Consider the following 18,972-nt stretch of genomic DNA (forward strand, 5'->3'; position numbering starts at 1 on the left):
AGTCTACCACGTGACACTAGTCTACACGTAACTCTAGTCTACCACGTGACTCTAGTCTATCACGTGACTCTAGTCTATCACGTGACTCTAGTCTACCACGTGACTCTAGTCTACCACGTGACACTAGTCTACCATGTGACTCTAGTCTACCACGTGACTCTATTCTACCACGTGACTCAAGTCTACCACGTGACTCTAGTCTACCACGTGACTCTAGTCTATCACGTGACTCTGTGACTCTAGTCTACCACGTGACTCTAGTCTACCACGTGACTCTAGTCTGCCACGTGACTCTAGTCTACCTTGTGACTCTGTGACTCTAGTCTACCACGTGACTCTAGTCTACCATGTGACTCTAGTCTACCACGTGACTCTAGTCTAGCCCGTGACTCTAGGCTACCACGTGACTCTAGTCTACCACGTGACTCTAGTCTGCCACGTGACTCTAGTCTACCACGTGACTCTAGTCTACCACGTGACTCTAGTCTACCACGTGACACTAGTCTACCACGTGACACTAGTCTACACGTAACTCTAGTCTACCACGTGACTCTAGTCTATCACGTGACTCTAGTCTATCACGTGACTCTAGTCTACCACGTGACTCTAGTCTACCACGTGACACTAGTCTACCATGTGACTCTAGTCTACCACGTGACTCTATTCTACCACGTGACTCAAGTCTACCACGTGACTCTAGTCTACCACGTGACTCTAGTCTATCACGTGACTCTGTGACTCTAGTCTACCACGTGACTCTAGTCTGCCACGTGACTCTAGTCTACCTTGTGACTCTGTGACTCTAGTCTACCACGTGACTCTAGTCTACCATGTGACTCTAGTCTACCACGTGACTCTAGTCTAGCCCGTGACTCTAGGCTACCACGTGACTCTAGTCTACCACGTGACTCTAGTCTGCCACGTGACTCTAGTCTACCACGTGACTCTAGTCTACCACGTGACTCTAGTCTGCCACGTGACTCTGTGACTATAGTCTACTATGTGAATTTAGTCTACCACATGACTCTGACTCTAGTCTACTACGTGAATTTAGTCTACCACGTGACTCTAGTCTACCACGTGACTCTGTGACTCTAGTCTACCACGTGACTCTGTGACTCTAGTCTACCACGTGAATTTAGTCTACCACGCGACTCTAGTCTACCATATGACTCTGTGACTCTAGTCTACCACGTGACTCTGTGACTCTCGTCTACCACGTGACTCTAGTTTACCATGTGACCATGTCACTCTAGTCTTCCACGTGACTCTAGTCTACCACGTGACTCTAGTCTACCACGTGACTCTAGTTTACCATGTGACCATGTCACTCTAGTCTACCACGTGACTCTGTGAATCTAGTCTACCACGTGACTCTAGTTTACCATGTGACCATGACTCTAGTATACCACGTGACTCTAGTCTACCACGTGACTCTGTGACTCTAGTCTACCACGTGACTCTGTGACTCTAGTCTACCACGTGACTCTGTGACTCTAGTCTACCAGGTGACTCTGTGAATCTAGGAAAATTGGGATAGGTTTGATTAGGCATGACGGTGTTTGTTTTGCTCATGGTCCAGGGGCCTGTGTAGTTGTTCGTTTTCATAACGGTTAGCGTTAGGACTCGGCTAGGGAGAGCCGATCCCAAATCAGTTGCTAACGGTAGTTCCACAATGTGTATTCGTACAGCAGCTGATCATGAATAATGACACTGAGCCTGCTCTCTCCCACTCTCTGACCCAGACTGAACAGGGAACCACACCTCACAATTGGGAGTTCACTTTTCATTGAACTTAAACTGGTGCTCCCGAAAAGCTGTGGGATTATGTTGCTTACTCAAACATCTTTTTTTCTCTAATCTGTGATGGCAGACCGGGCCTCCAACCCATCTGGGAAATATCTAGCACGGGTGATCGTCCCACATTTTTCTGCAATACTCAGTCCATCACTAGTCCTTCTTATAGAAACACACTAACATACTGTAGTCTATACAGGCACCTTGAGGTCCTATGGTAAACATACTGTAGTCTATGTGGGCACCTTGAGGTCCTATGGTAAACATACTGTAGTCTATATGGGCCCCTTGAGGTCCTATGGTACACATACTGTAGTCTATATGGGCACCTTGAGGTCCTATGGTAAACATACTGTAGTCTATATGGGCCCCTTGAGGTCCTATGGTAAACATACTGTAGTCTATATGGGCACCTTGAGGTCCTATGGTAAACATACTGTAGTCTATATGGGCACCTTGAGGTCCTATGATAAACATACTGTAGTCTATATGGGCCCCTTGAGGTCCTGTTGTCTGACATGACACTGACACAGTCTCCACTTTTGTTTAAAATGTTCTTCCAGAAATCTACCACGTGACTCTAGTCTACCACGTGACTCTAGTCTACCACGTGACTCTTGTCTACCACGTGACACTAGTCTACCACGTGACTCTAGTCTACCACGTGACACTAGTCTACCACGTGACTCTAGTCTACCACGTGACTCTAGTCTACCACGTGACACTAGTCTACCACGTGACTCTAGTCTACCACGTGACTCTAGTCTACCACGTGAAACTAGTCTACCACGTAACTCTAGTCTACCACGTGACTCTAGTCTATCACGTGACTCTAGTCTACCACGTGACACTAGTCTACCACGTGAAACTAGTCTACCACGTAACTCTAGTCTACCACGTGACTCTAGTCTATCACGTGACACTAGTCTACCACGTGACTCTAGTCTACCACGTGACTCTAGTCTACCTTGTGACTCTGTGACTCTAGTCTACCACGTGACTCTAGTCTACCATGTGACTCTAGTCTACCACGTGACTCTAGTCTAGCCCGTGACTCTAGGCTACCACGTGACTCTAGTCTACCACGTGACTCTAGTCTGCCACGTGACTCTAGTCTACCACGTGACTCTAGTCTACCACGTGACTCTAGTCTGCCACGTGACTCTGTGACTATAGTCTACTATGTGAATTTAGTCTACCACATGACTCTGACTCTAGTCTACTACGTGAATTTAGTCTACCACGTGACTCTAGTCTACCACGTGACTCTGTGACTCTAGTCTACCACGTGACTCTGTGACTCTAGTCTACCACGTGAATTTAGTCTACCACGCGACTCTAGTCTACCATATGACTCTGTGACTCTAGTCTACCACGTGACTCTGTGACTCTCGTCTACCACGTGACTCTAGTTTACCATGTGACCATGTCACTCTAGTCTTCCACGTGACTCTAGTCTACCACGTGACTCTAGTCTACCACGTGACTCTAGTTTACCATGTGACCATGTCACTCTAGTCTACCACGTGACTCTGTGAATCTAGTCTACCACGTGACTCTAGTTTACCATGTGACCATGACTCTAGTATACCACGTGACTCTGTGACTCTAGTCTACCACGTGACTCTGTGACTCTAGTCTACCACGTGACTCTGTGACTCTAGTCTACCACGTGACTCTGTGAATCTAGTCTACCACGTGACTCTGTGAATCTAGTCTACCACGTGACTCTATGACTCTAGTCTACCACGTGACTCTAGTTTATCATGTGACCATGACTCTAGTATACCACGTGACTCTAGTCTACCACGTGACTCTGTGACTCTAGTCTACCACGTGACTGTGACTCTAGTCTACCATGTGACTCTGTGACTCTAGTCTACCACGTGACTCTGTGACTCTAGTCTACCACGTGACTCTGTGACTCTAGTCTACCACGTGACTCTGTGAATCTAGTCTACCACGGGACTCCATGAATCTAGTATACCATGTGACTCTAGTTTACCATGTGACCGTGACTCTAGTATACCACGTGACTCTAGTCTACCACGTGACTCTGTGAATCTTGTCTACCACGTGACTCTAGTTTACCATGTGACCATGACTCTAGTATACCACGTGACTCTGTGACTCTAGTCTACCACGTGACTCTGTGACTCTAGTCTACCACGTGACTCTGTGACTCTAGTCTACCACGTGACTCTGTGAATCTAGTCTACCACGTGACTCTGTGAATCTAGTCTACCACGTGACTCTATGACTCTAGTCTACCACGTGACTCTAGTTTATCATGTGACCATGACTCTAGTATACCACGTGACTCTAGTCTACCACGTGACTCTGTGACTCTAGTCTACCACGTGACTGTGACTCTAGTCTACCATGTGACTCTGTGACTCTAGTCTACCACGTGACTCTGTGACTCTAGTCTACCACGTGACTCTGTGACTCTAGTCTACCACGTGACTCTGTGAATCTAGTCTACCACGGGACTCCATGAATCTAGTATACCATGTGACTCTAGTTTACCATGTGACCGTGACTCTAGTATACCATGTGACTCTAGTTTACCATGTGACCATGTCACTCTAGTCCACCAGGTGACTCTGTGAATCTAGTCTACCACGTGACTCTATGACTCTAGTCTACCACGTGACTCTAGTTTACCATGTGACCATGACTCTAGTATACCAGGTGACCATGTACCATACCACTGTCGCCGCTTTAATAAACAAGGGCAAAACTAGAAGGAAAAAACAGTCAAGTCAAGAATGTTGCTCACATAATCCACAGCCCTAAATGTTACTCACAGGACAGGCGGATCTCAGAGGACACACACACTTAGATCTCAACATGGTACCCAATACACCCTCAACCACAACTCCCTACATACCACTGCTATCGTTCTGAGCGCCTTCCCATGTATGTGTCCCAGTGAGGACCACGGCTCATGGCTGTGGTCACAGCAGCACATACGGGTTTAGTGGAGCACGGGTAATCTGTGGTATAAGCAGGAACGAACCACCGGACACAGTGGAACCACCAGACACAGTGGAACTCTCTCCTGGGAAGCCTCCTATGTCACTGCATCACTGACCTTGATGACTGACTGGAAGGCACAGCACTCACAGATTGAACTGCTGACCTGAACTAACAACACTTAACTTAAGGAAAGAAGTCAAAGAGCAAATCAATTCTAACTAGGGCCAAGAGTTTTTCCAGGTCAGGTCACACAGTCAGGGAAAACGTGTGCCCTATCATAACAAACAAGCCAACCATACTTTCATGGTTGTAAGCTAGGGCACATGTTGCTAGAAATGGTCGATTCCAGAACTCAATTGATGATGCAAACCTCAACTTATGTAGCATGATTTCATATATACTGAGTGTACAAAACATTAGGAATGGCTTCCTATAATTGAGTTTCACTCCCTTTTCCCCTCAGAACAGCCTCAATACATCGGGGCATTGACTCTACAAGGTATCGAAAGCGTTCCACAGGGATGCTGGCCCATGTTGACTCCAATGCTTCCCACAAATGTGTCAAGTTGGCTGAATGACTTTTGGGTGGTGGCCCATTCCTCACACACATGTAAACTGTTGAGCGTGAAAAACCCAGCAGCTCGACACACTCAAACCGGTGCGCCTGGCACCTACTACCATACCACGTTCAAAGGCACTTAAATATTTTGTCTTGCCCATTCACCCTCTGAATGGCACAGATACACAATCCATGTCTCAAGGCAAAAGAAAATCCTTCTTTAACCTGTCTCCTCCCCTTCATCTTCGCTGATTGGTGGATTTAACAAGTGACATCAATGAGGGATAATAGCTTTTACCTGGATTCACCTGGTCAGTCTACGTGATGGAAACAGTAGGTGTTCTTGATGTTTGTACACTCATTGAGTGTTGTGTCCACGTGGTTGCTGCATGGTGAATGTTCTTAATAACCTCTAAAAGGTTGGAGGGGGCTCTACTTTGTCATTGACCACTATAGTCCATAGAAATACATTGAGTAACACATTCAGAAACGTCAAAACAGAAAGTAAAAAAATACATAATAAGGAATAAGGTTTCGGAGTGTTTGTCCTACAGTATATATAGAAGATAAGACAGCTCAGGAAATATTTATGTTTTTTGGGGAGAGTCTGGGGAGAGGCTCAGTGAGGAAGAGTAAACGTAGATTTTATTCCATAATTGACCAACAGAAATGCTTACAAATAACAAAGGCCATCTTAAACTGAGCCTTTCAGCCCCAACATGTCTGCTGCTGTCTCCCCCCCCCCTCCAAATGGGAGCAGCAGCAGCAGCCTAATCAACTGTTGGGGCTGACTGTCCAGCCAATCACACACTTGATTGACTCATTACCCTCAGCTGGGCTCCATTAGCCTCCCAACAGGAAAGGCGCCGGAACAGCGCGGCAAGAGGGCTTGTCTCCTCCAGTGACACATGGACACATATTTAACCCCTTTTTTGTTGTTGTCACAAAACAGACTTCCATTTTCAATTGGAATTTCAATATTTCAAAACCGGTACCAGCTTACTTGCAGACGAGTCCCAAATATCATCTTTCCATAGAGCGATCATATTGGTTTGTAGCCCAAACGGTTTGGATGCTGCAGATGTTTTCGTGAGAAGACCGAGATTCGAGATGCCTCATGGTCTGACAAACACCGCTGTCACTCAGATGCGGAAGGCCGACATAAGAGGATGCGGAGGATTGAGACGCAGTCCACGCTAAAAACGGATTTCTCTAGCTTGAACTGACGGCTTTTGATGGGGATTTATTTTTTAAATGATGTTACCTAGATTAATGCAGTGGTCCAACATGAACACAGCCACCATCTTTAATGGGGTCACTATAGCTTGGTACTATAGGACTGACCACTGAGGTTTATTCTCAGATCTGATCTGTCAAACCAACCCTTGTTGGTTGAGATGAGAGGGGAGAGGATGGACACACACACACACGCACACGAACACACACGCCATAGTAAACAAGAAGTGGCAGTGTGTAGCCTCCCCCTTTGTACTCTATGACACAATGTTTCCATCCATCACTGACAGCAGTTCAATCCCCATGTCAAAGCAGCACTGTGCTATCAGAAGTCATGTCACAGTCAAAAAGGCATGTCGTCTGGTCTGCTGCTTGCTGCGACGGAATCAGAGCCACACAGGGTCAGAGTCCTTTTCAAATCTAATCTAATCAAATCAGACCCAGAAAGGAATACATCAAATCTTTGTATGTCTCCCTTGTAAGTCTCTAACAGAATTCTCCAATCCACTCTCTCCCTGTAGCTCAAACAGACTTAACCCACCCACTCTCGGTCTGTCTCTGAATGAAACCTTTTCCCTGTGCTGGGCCATGAGCAACACCTTGCGGGTCAGGCCTTAGTGCTCTTCAGTAATGTGCCTCTGTATATTTCTCTCCCCCTCACCCCCCACCCCCCCTGGAAAATGTTACATCATCTCCCTGTGTGTGTGGAGGAGGACAGATGGTGATGGTGGGAGTAGGGCTGCTGCTGCCCCTGAGCTTCTCTAAACCAGCGGTGACATACGGAGGAGAATGATCCTCCTCTCCTGTCTTTTGCTCTCTCTATTTTTTTCCCCCTTTCTCTCCAGCATGGACCCCCTGTCCTTCAGTGCACATCCCCTCTTCCCCCCTCCAGCCACACTGGACGGTGAAATCCCTCCATTTTCTCACTCTTTCCATCTCTTGCAGTTCCACGCCATCCCTCTTCAAATATACTGGAGGCCTCCACATCGTCCTCTTTCACCCCCAGACTTATCACATCACTCCATCAATCCCAAATGATGCCTAATGCTAAGAAATGGAAGGATTTGTGTTCACTTCTGTTTTCTCACTTATCTTCAGTTGACTTCATCATCATTTGGCACCTTTGTACATCCCACGAAGGGGTACTCATACAAACCCCACATTATAAAAACGAAATCCCTCATATGCATGTCACTTTTCATTACAGAACAAAACAGAGTCAAAGCCAGTGAGCCAATTCTAATCCTTTATGGGTCGTAGTAAAAACATTTTCATCGACATCGACTCATAAGAAACTACCCAAAGTCCAATAACCACTTCAAGCCAATATGTCTTTTAAATCATCTTTACGTCTAGCTTCACTGACCACATTCCATTTGGGTGTATTGATTATTTAATCTAGAGGGAAAGATAGAGAGAGATCTCTACATCTACAACCACCACTGGGTCTGTGGTTCCTAAGGTAGTTCTGTAATTACTGAATGATTTGTGAGGTGCCTGCTGGTTGGGTATCTATAGAGCAGGAAGCCTAGCAGTGGTATGTGTGTGTCCTGCTTGTCTCATCACTGGTAATGACTTGAAAGCCTGTGTGCCAGCTCCCTAAGCCAATGACTTATTCAGACCGGGACGGGGAGGCAGGCGACAGGGCTGTGTGTGTGTGTGTGTGTGTGTGTGTGTGTGTGTGTGTGTGTGTGTGTGTGTGTGTGTGTGTGTGTGTGTGTGTGTGTGTGTGTGTGTGTGTGTGTGTGTGTGTGTGTGTGTGTGTGTGTGTGTGTGTGTGGGTGAGAGTGAGTGAGTGACAAGTGGACGCGTCACTGCAAAGTTAACACTGGCGGACTGACGCAGATGTCCCCTCTTCACATCCGCTGTGTGTGGTGTGTGTGTTTGCGCGCATGCGTGTGATGTGTAGGTGAGAGTGTGTGCATGCGTGCCTATGCCAATGTGTCCGTGCCTTTCAGTAGTCATTAAAAGCCTTGCTCCAGGGGATCCATTGTCTAGTCCTTTAACTCCATTCCCCATCCAAACCCATCAACTTCATCTCTGATCCAGGTCACAGACACAGGTTAAAATAACACCTTCCTCTTTAAGGAACAACCTTTCCATCAGGCACGATCATGATCTCATTCAAATAGTAAACACCCTCTTATAAAATGATATCTTATTCAGGGGGATGTTTATTGTTTCAGTAAAGTACCCTCACTAATAGCTTAATGGTGCTTGTTTAATTCATCCCTTCAGTGGGAGAGGAAGGGAAATGGATTCTTACGTAAGAGATTCTCCCCAGAAGAGAGTGGAGAAGAGAAGCTGAGAGATGCTTGGCCCGGGAAACACGCTGAGTTATAATGTATCCTCGTCCACATTATCGGTGTGTGTGCATGTGCCCGGATGCGTGTGAGTGTGTGTGTGTGTGTGTGTGTTTGTTTGTGTGTGACACAAAGTGAGAGGTGTGTGTACTCCGTCCTGTAGCCTGCTCACTGACACTACCCTGGGAGACACATGAAGGCCCTAATCCTGGGCCTGGGTTGGTAACACGCTGCCGTGCTAAACACACACTACCCCATGTTACACACACACAGTACCCCATGTTACACACACACTACCCCATGTTACACACACACACACTACCCCATGTTACACACACACACACACTACCCCATGTTACACACACACTACCCCATGTTACACACACACACTACCCCATGTTACAAACGCACAGTACCCCATGTTACAAACGCACAGTACCCCATGTTACATACACACACTACCCCATGTTACATAGACACACTACGCCATGTTATATACTACCCCATGTTACACACACACACTACCCCATGTTACACACACACACTACCCCATGTTGCACACACACACTACCCCATGTTACATACTACCCCATGTTACACACACACACTACCCCATGTTACATATACATACTACCCCATGTTACATACACACACTACCCCATGTTACACACACACACACTACCCCATGTTACACACACACACAGTACCCCATGTTACACACCCTGTCACGCTGTTTGTCATTGTTTGGCAATGCTACCCTTTGGATTTCCTTGACTTTCAAATATATGTGTTTGACATTGACTGGAATGGAGGCAGTAAATGTATTTATATGAATATATGAATATATACGTACCATTGTAGTCTCAGCTATGGAGCCAAAGCTGTTGATGAATATGTTGCATGATACGTTCACAGGAGGACCTAGACAGAGGAAAAAAGCATTAGGAAATATGATATAACTTCAAAGTAGTTTAAGACAGGTAGGCATAGAAACACATATACAGGGATTATTCAATGTATTTGAGAAACATGGCTCTTCACTTAAACCCCTCCATTAATATTTTAAACTGTGGTTCCATCAATCCATGCCACAATGGCCTTATACATGATGTAATAGAATAGATCCTGCACAGCCTTGTAGCCCTGGAGGCATTCATATATCTTAATCTACTTCCCATTCTTGATAAATGATCTGTTTTTTTCCCCTCAAAACAAAATACATGCCAACCTACAGATGTGGGATCTTAATTTGATCAGCTGTTGCAGGAAAACTTTCCCACAATGCAGGAAATGTGAAACTTGTAGTTCTTCAAATGTGTTTCGCCCCTGTCAAGAAGTTTCCTTCCGTTTGAAAGTTTGTTTCTTAAGTCCTTTATTGTTGTAATTCATTCTTTACAGTCAGGTAAGGACAAATTCTCAAGTCCTTTAACTGTTGCATGACCGTACGTGACCAGCATAGAAACTGTAACCATGCTTTCTACACTACAATAGAAACAGCAATACACTTGGAGCAGCATGTACAGTGATGTCAGTAAGTGGTTAGTGCATGTCAAATCATACATGGCAGGTATGTTTTTTCCTAGGAGTCTAGCTGTCAAGCAGAGCCGGGCAATCCGTATTCCCGTGGCTTTCTGCGTTCTGTGACTCTGTCATCGACAATGATGACAAAGGGAGAGATAAGGGAGAGTGTGGGTTTTTCACTTTGCTGTGTGTGTGTGTGTGTGTGTGTGTGTGTGTGTGTGTGTGTGTGTGTGTGTGTGTGTGTTTCTCTCTACCGGTCCAACTGAACGCTCCACTGACCACTCCATCCCATTTCCCCTTCCTGCTCAAATGTGTGGATGGATGTGGCCACATGTGACAAGCACAGCTGATAGATCACATACCCTGTGGATGGTCCTATTTTCAGCTGAATCCCACTTTGATTGGCTAACCCTTCTGCAAACCCTTCTCTAGACCATGGCCTTATTACAAAATCCAAACATGAACAATTTCTTTACTCATTGTATTGAACATGGCCTACATGATGTCAATCAGGACAGCTCAGAACAGAGTGTGATGGCAAGCTTTCGTGGACGGCCTTCTACTCCTACTTCTTTTTGGGTAGTCACGGCAACTCCAATCTGACTCGTATCCCTGTGTTTGCCAATATAAAAAGTGACAAACAGAAACCGAACGTGTCTTTTACTTCCAGACAGACCATTCTGCTAACTCCCATTCCAATGCCAGGCCTCTGCCATGAGGGACAGGGCCAGGGCTGGAGGCAGTCGGTCCCTGGGCCTGGCCAGCAGTATGGTAAACACTAGAACCGATGGGACCTCTTGGCTAAACGGGAGAGTAAACACCGTCTGTTCTGACTCCATTTTAGTAACTGTTCACTGCGGCCTCAGTCAGCAGCTAACGGCCACCTGACGTTGTGATGTTGGATGTTACTTGTAAGACGGTACATAACGAAAGGATTTTGGGGGTGATATGGGAAATTTATTCTGGAAAGTACTGTGGATATTCATGAAAATACGTCCCTTCAGTCGATGAACCGAGGATGAACTGACTTGCTCATTGGGTAAAGAGGAAAGTTACATTTAATGTTTGGCCTGAATTGAACCTGTAACTGCCAGTCCTACCTTTGGCCAGAAACAAACTGTTGGCCCATACTGTACCTTTAAAGTTGGGTCTAATTCTGGCATCGTAGCCAGAGGTTCTCCCCATGAGTTTGTCCAAGAAGTCGGAGGGTGACGGAGGATGCACTGCTCTCCCCCGAGGACTCTCTGGCTCTTTAGACGCCACCAGACTAAAAGGAGAGCGAGAGAGAGAGAGAGAGAGAGAGAGAGAGAGAGAGAGAATACAGACTTCAGTGAAATGTGCAGCAAAGGTAACCCAGGCCATTAATGTACACACTAACACTAATGTCCTCTGACATCATAATGCATATTCAGGACTTCTCTTTTGTGGCCAAAGTAGCTGAGGCCGAAGAAATGTATTTAGATTCACAGAGAGAGAAGGAGAGGGGTAGAGAGATGGAGGGAGGGAGAGAGAGAGAGAGAGAGAGAGAGCGAGAGAGATGGAGAGAGAGAGAGACAGCAGAAAGAAAGAACGAGATAGTGAGGGACAGATGGAGAGAGAGAGAAAGACAGAGTGGCTGACCAGACAGATATAGAAACCATCTAATATTGAATGTGTGTGTTAATTATAGTTCCTCTCGCAGGACTTTCACTGTATCAATACAAATAAAAGTCTCCATATGTTGGGGTATGATTATAGCAAACCTCAATCCGTTCATTTAGACACAACAGCTGAATATAAGCAGGGGTCTTTTGTGGCACCAATAACGCTCCATGCTAAATATTTGAACATAAATATTAATAGCTGTCGATATGAATTTCCTAAAGGCAAAAAACGAAAAGGTTAAAATTACATTTGATACGGCATCCTAGACACCCCATCCACTAAAAGTCCTTATTCATTATCCAGAGAGAAGCTCAGGGAGGACACGCTTATTTACCATGCATTGGATTGGGACCCGTTGTCTAATGTTGTTCCCTCTATTACTAAACCCCAATCCCTGAGAGAATGCCTGGGTAACTCTATCAGATATGCTCAAGTACGTTGTGCTATAGCCCAGAGCAAACGGCATACACAACCCTCATCTAGTCTTTTTAGACAAAGTTTTTGGCATGGGGATTTGAAAACATACTAAATAAAATAAAAAAAATACAAGATAGCTTTGCAACAACAACAAAAAAACTGTTGACAGCGAGAGGACAATCGGCAAAACGTAAACAGTGATTAAACTCCAAGATTCTCTTCCTCCCACATCACAATGCCGGCACAAAGATCCTCCATCAAGTATTTATTCACAGCTGTCAACCCACGTTGGCAGGAAAAGTCAAATCCTGCTGGAGGGAGAGAGCAAGGGAGTGCGAGACTGCGATTCATTTTGGTATAGCCCCGATAGCCCAGCGACTAATTAAAACATCAAAGCCTGGGATCTTCTCGCTCCTTCTCTCTCCGAAGGAAAAGAACAGGTAGTAGAAGAATATAAAGTCTTCTCGTAAGTGTGCTTGGCCCGTGTAGGAATGATTCAATAATGTGAGCCGCAATACAGAGAGCCTCCGTTTCTTATTTCATCCCCTATTTTAACGTGTTGGTTCGGTAGCTACCAGCGGTACCAGTGCATGTATCCTGCTGTGACTCCAACCCCTTTGCTTTAAGCAGACACAGCATGTAGTTGCCTCTCGCTCCCCCAGTGGATTACATGTTAGACGGTGCTACCGGTGCTCTCTTTAAGCCCTTACACCTACGACAAGGCAAGCAGTTTTTTTCCCCTGGAGAGTGGTAGAAATCAGTTGTGCTTTAAACCTGGTTCTTGGGAGACCCCCAGGACGTACAGGTTTAGTTAGTTCCTGCCTTGCACTAAAGGCTGTGTCTACACAGGCAACCTGATTCTGATCTTTTTTTGTCCCACTAATTGGTCTTTTGACCAATCTAATCAGCTCTGACAAAGATCTGACGTGATTGGTCAAAATTTGTTGAAAAAGATCAGAATTGGGCTGCCTGTGTAAACAGACCTTCTCATCTGATACAAATACAGACAACGAAGGTTACAGTGATCCGTTTGATAATATCAAACATTAATTTTCTAATTGCATGACCACATAACATAGCTTCCTTACTACTAAGTAGGGTGTAAGTGGTGTGAAATCGTACACTGTCTGACTTCACAGGGACATCTAGACTGACTCATTACAGTGTTAGAATCCAGCACTAGGCATAATGCCATGCTGTCTGCATGCCGTGGACAAAACAAAAACAAGCCGGTTGAAAATGAAAACAATAATTACCAAAGGGGATTTAGGTCAAGAAGAACAACATTTTCCCCCGGCTGAATATACAATATGAAAAGGGGAAACATTTGGAACATTTGGAACAAACAAAACGTTGCCAGCCTTAATGAACTCAAAAGAACCACACATACGGAACAGTACGGCAACGGAACGTGATTGGTCAATTTCACAAGCCCTCAATTCTGAAATATAATTTGTGCTCAGTTACCAGGTTATAGTGTACATGGGCACTTATATGCCATTAAACAAATATAAGAAATTTGAGCACTAAGTAGGGATAGACATTTACAGCTCTAATAATAAGCCACTGAAAACATTCCCAAAATGCTATTGTTTTCACATTCCACATCCAATACTGATATGAATTAAATCAAAGTTTATCAAATCAAGCTTTGTTTGTCACCTGCGCCGAATACAACATCACCTTACCGTGAAATGCTTACTTACAAGCCCTTAACCAACAGTGAGGTTCAAGAAAGAGTTGAGAAATTATTTACCAAATAAACTAAAGTAAAAAATAATAAAAGTAACACAATAAAAAAACAATAACGAGGCTATATATAGGGGGTACCAGTACCGAGTCAATGTGCGGGGATACAGGTTAGTTGAGGTAATTTGTACATATAGGTAGGGGTGAAGTGACCATGCATAGACAATAAACAGCGAGGAGCAGCAGTGTAAAAAACAAAGGGGAGGGGGGGGGGTCAATGTAAATAATCCGGTGGCCATTTGATTAGTTGTTCAACAGTCTTATGGCTTGGTGTTAGAAGCTGCTAAGGAGCCTTTTGGTCCTAGACTTGGCGCTCCGGTAACCGTTTGCCGTGCGGTAGCAGAGAAAATAGTCTATGACTTGGGTGACTGGAGTCTTTAACAATTTTTGGGGATTTCCTCTGAAACCGCCTGGTATAGAGGTCCTGGATGTCAGGAAGCTTGGCCCCAGTGATGTGCTGGGCCGTACGCACTACCCTCTGTAGCGCCTTACACTCAGATGCCGAGCAGTTACTATACCAGGCGGTGATGCAACCGGTCAGGACGCTCTCGATGGTGCAGCTGTATAACTTTTTGAAGATCTGGGGACCCATGCCAAATCTTTTCAGTCTCCAGAGGGAGAGAAGGTGTTGTCGTGCCCTCTTCACGACTGTCTTGGTGTGTTTGGACCATAATAGTTCATTGGTGATGTGGACATCAAGGAACTTGAAACTCTCAACCCGCTCCACTACAGCCCCAATGATGTTAATGGGGGCCTGTTCAGCCCGCCTTTTCCTATTGCCATGTAGTCCACAATCAGCTCCTTTGTCGTGCTCACATTGATGAAGAGGTTGTTATCCTGGCACCACACTGCCAGGTCTCTGACCTCCTCCCTATAGGCTGTCTCATCGTTGTCGGTGATCAGGCCTACCACTGTTGTGTTGTTAGCAAACTTAATGATGGTGTTGGAGTCATGTTTGGCCACGCAGTCATTGGTGAACAGGGGGTACAGGAGGGGACTAAGCACACACCCCTGAGGGGCTCCAGTGTTGAGGATCAGCATAGCAGACGTGTTGTTGCCTACCCTTACCACCTGGGGACGGCACATCAGGAAGATCCAGTTGCAGAGGGAGGTGTTTAGTCCCAGGGTCCTTAGCTTAGTGATAAGCTTTGTGGGCACTATGGTGTTGAACGCTGAGCTGTAGTCAAAGTTCCTTTTGTCCAGGTGAGAAAGGGCAGTGTGGAGTGCGATTGAGATTGCATCATCTGTGGATCTGTTGGGGTGGTATGTGAATTGGAGTGGGTCTAGGGTATCCGGGAGGATCCTGTTGATGTGAGCCATGACCAGCCTTTTAAAGCACTTCATAGCTACCGATGTGAGTGCTATCATTTAGGCAGGTTACCTTTGCTTTCTTGGGCACAGACACAATGGTGGTCTGCTTGATACAGACTCAGTCAGGGAGAGGTTGAAAATGTCAGTAAAGACACTTGCCAGTTGGTCTGCACTTGCTTTGAGTACAAATCCTGGTAATCCGTCTGGCCCTGTTTCAAGGTCTTGTTGGCCCTGTTTAAAGGAATGTTGACCTGTTTAAAGGTCTTGCTCATATTGGCTACGAGAGAGTTATCACACAGTAGTCCAGAACAGCTGGTGCTCTCATGCATTCTTCAGTGTTGCTTGCCTCGAAGCGAGCATAAAAAGGCATTTAGCTCGTCTGGTAGGCTTGCGTCACTGGGCAGCTCACGGCTGGGTTTCTCTTTGTAGTCCATAATAATTTTCAAGCCCTGCCACATCCAACGAGAGTCAGAACCGGTGTAGTAGGATTCAATCTTAATCCTGTATTGACGCTTTGCTCATATAGCCTGGCTCCTTGTTTCTAATTATCAAGAGACCAGAAACAGACGGGCACCCAGGCTAGATTACATAATGTTTATCAAGGAAACTGTTAAATGGATAGCTCAGGCAAAATCTATATTTGGGTGGAATAACCCTTACCTTAAGATGTGTCTACAGCCCTAAAATGATAGAATCCACAATAATCCATTGTTTATATCTGCCACAGCCAGGAGCTAGCATAATTAGCATTGTGGACATCTGCCACAGCCAGGAGCTAGCATAATTAGCATTGCGAAAATTCATGAATGTTAACAGCGGCACCAATGTTATCAAAGCTGCATTTCAAGCTGAAACTTCCTAAAAAACACTTTAAACTAAGTTTGGTAGTTGGTGGAATTTGCAGGGATTTTTATCGTTCAGACTGCTGAAATAATCGCTGGAATTTTGTCACTCAAAACTGGAACGATTTCCTTATGTTTGTCTCACAGCCGCATCTCTTTCTGTTTGCTGTAACATGGACATTAAAGTTGTATTATACTGTCATCAAAAAGAAAGGAGAACCAAGGCATCTTCATATAATTAATTAAAATGCCTTTATTTGTAGGTAGGTCCTCATGGGATTCCCCTCAGTTTGGTAGAGAACATGTCTCATAATATAGAACAGTCACAAACAAAGTTTGTTTCTATTGAACATGCCATACAAATAAAGGCATTTTAATGAATTATATGAAGAGTGCCTTGGTCCTCCTTTCTTTTTGATTACCAATTTACCCCTTTTACCAAAGAGCACCTTCTATCTACCAAAATGTACTATTGTGTACCTTAGTCGCGATTCCCTTCCTCCTCTTTCCACTTGTATTATACTGTATTGTATTCCATTGGGCACTCAGATGCGGATTGATTACCAGCTGTGAATAAACTCACCCATGGCTTGATGGAGCATTGGAATATTCCGGAATTATCGCGATGAAGAAAACATGAACAGGTCCTTCGCCAGCGGCAGACGTCAACAATGGATTATTGTGGATTGTCTCACTATGGGCCTTCAGACACATCTTAAGGTAAAGGGTAATTTCCCCCAAATATAGATGTTGCCTGAATTATCCCTTTAACCTCCAGCTATGAGATTCCCCTATGTTTGATCCCAATCCAATATCTTTATTCCAGCCCCATCTCAAACCAGCGCAACGAGCCATTGTAAGTCCAACTTGTCACAACTTGACTTTGTGCTGGAGTTAGTGGCTGCAGGGAGAAAGCTGAAAGACTTTGAAAGACTCTTGAAGGAGGACAGCGACATGATATCTGCCAGAACCTATCCTTATACACAGAAAGACTTAACAATAGTACACACAAACAATTGTCCTGGAGGGTACAGACTAACATCAATTAAATTGAACATGTAAACATTGACGTCACTGCCTACTGTACAACCCCACTTCAACACTACATGGTGAATCTCCTCCTGGTTTGACAGATAAGATCCCTGCTCTCTGAATAACCCACTTCAGCACTACATGGTGAATCGCCTCCTGGTTTGACAGATAAGATCTCTGCTCTCTGAATAACCTAGTGATAGGAGACTGTCTTTACGCTGAATTCAGGAGAAATTCCTAAATATTTTCACATTACTCAGCACCAGTGTTACCTATGAGGATATGGGGAATTTGCATATTTATCCCTTGTGGCAGAAGATACTGAGGGAAAATTTATACTGAGTAATGCTGAGAGAGCTACAATATATCTGATATGGGATTTGGGCTGGACGCGTCTGACCCCCCTGATGATGGCGATAGAGAGACTACTGACAAGGCCTCCTGAGGCAGCAAGTAACCTCCTTGACTGGGGTCTCACTCGTGGAGCTCCATGACAGTGACAGACAGGGTATTTTGAGGAGCTCTGTGTCAGGGACCCGGGGTCCCTCACGGGGCTCCATGACAGGCTCAAGCCTCTCCTCAGGGTCCCATAGTGCCCTCGTCTCACCCAAAGAAAAGCTCTGCTGTGATTCATAATCCTCCAGGGAGATCGTTGTCAGGCCAGCGTCCCTCTATCCTTCCATCCATCCTTCCGTCTCTCCACAGTGTAGTCATAGAGATAGGAGGGACAGTCGTCATGGCAACCCCGTCCTGGCCGCTGGAGCGTCCAGCTGCACCTGCTGTGGTCGACGGAGCGGAGTGGTAGGTCGCCGGTGTGAACCAAACCAGCCGGTTGAAGAGAGCGAGTAAGAGAACTGTTTAAAATACAGCAATCCTCATGGGATTCCCCTCAGTTTGGTAGAGAAAATGTCTCGTAATATAGAACAGTTACAGATTGGATTAAGAACAGACCCAGTTTGGTTATTGAACAGTCACAGATTGGATATAGAACAGTAGCAGAATGGACTTAAATGAACCCTTCTGGCTCAAAGGCGCTCCATAATTGGAAATAATATTCAGCTCAAAGTCCTTGTTTGTCTGAAGCTTGCAGTCTACTATACATCAACGGAAGCATAGTAAACAACCCAACAAACACACAGGCCAATATTCTCATGGACACACATTTTGGTCTCTCTCTCTTTCTCCCCCGGGGTGTCAAGGTTACATCCAGATGCTATGGCTCCCTAACGGGGATAAAATAGTGTGTCACACTGACAGAGAGAGAGGGAGGGAAATAGAGGAGGTACAGGATGGGAGATTGAGAATGCTTCCCTGCCTTTCCTCCCCTCTTCCCACCATCTTTCACTTCCTTCCTCCCTCCCTCTCGCTCTGTCTCTCTCTCTCTCTCTCTCTCTCTCTCTCTCTCTCTCTCTCTCTCTCTCTCCCTCCATCCCTACTTCCACATCCCTCTTTCCTTCCCTGCCCCCCTCCCTCCCTCCTTCCTCCCTCCCTCTCCTCTTTCTCTCCCTTTTCATTTCTTCATTCTCCCACCTTCCAGTTCCTCCCTCCATCCCTCTCTCCTCCCCAGCGGCTTGGAGGC

At 45.5% G+C, this 18,972-nt stretch overlaps 1 protein-coding gene across 1 annotated transcript in view; it reads right to left on the bottom strand.

The window, feature by feature from the left end:
• The window catches only part of LOC110497392 (glycine receptor subunit alpha-3), a 117,208-nt gene that overhangs the window by 58,070 nt on the left and 40,166 nt on the right, over positions 1 to 18,972 (bottom strand). Inside the window, exons 2-3 of the mRNA XM_036954319.2 lie at positions 11,535 to 11,665; positions 9,731 to 9,798 (exon numbers count right to left, since the gene is read on the bottom strand). Of these exons, the coding sequence (XP_036810214.1) occupies positions 9,731 to 9,798; positions 11,535 to 11,665 (199 nt within the window). The remainder of the gene's footprint in view (positions 1 to 9,730; positions 9,799 to 11,534; positions 11,666 to 18,972) is intronic.

Source organism: Oncorhynchus mykiss, chromosome 19, assembly GCF_057628025.1.
Source record: "Oncorhynchus mykiss isolate SJ-2025 chromosome 19, ASM5762802v1, whole genome shotgun sequence".
Classification (NCBI taxonomy): Eukaryota; Metazoa; Chordata; class Actinopteri; order Salmoniformes; family Salmonidae; genus Oncorhynchus; species Oncorhynchus mykiss.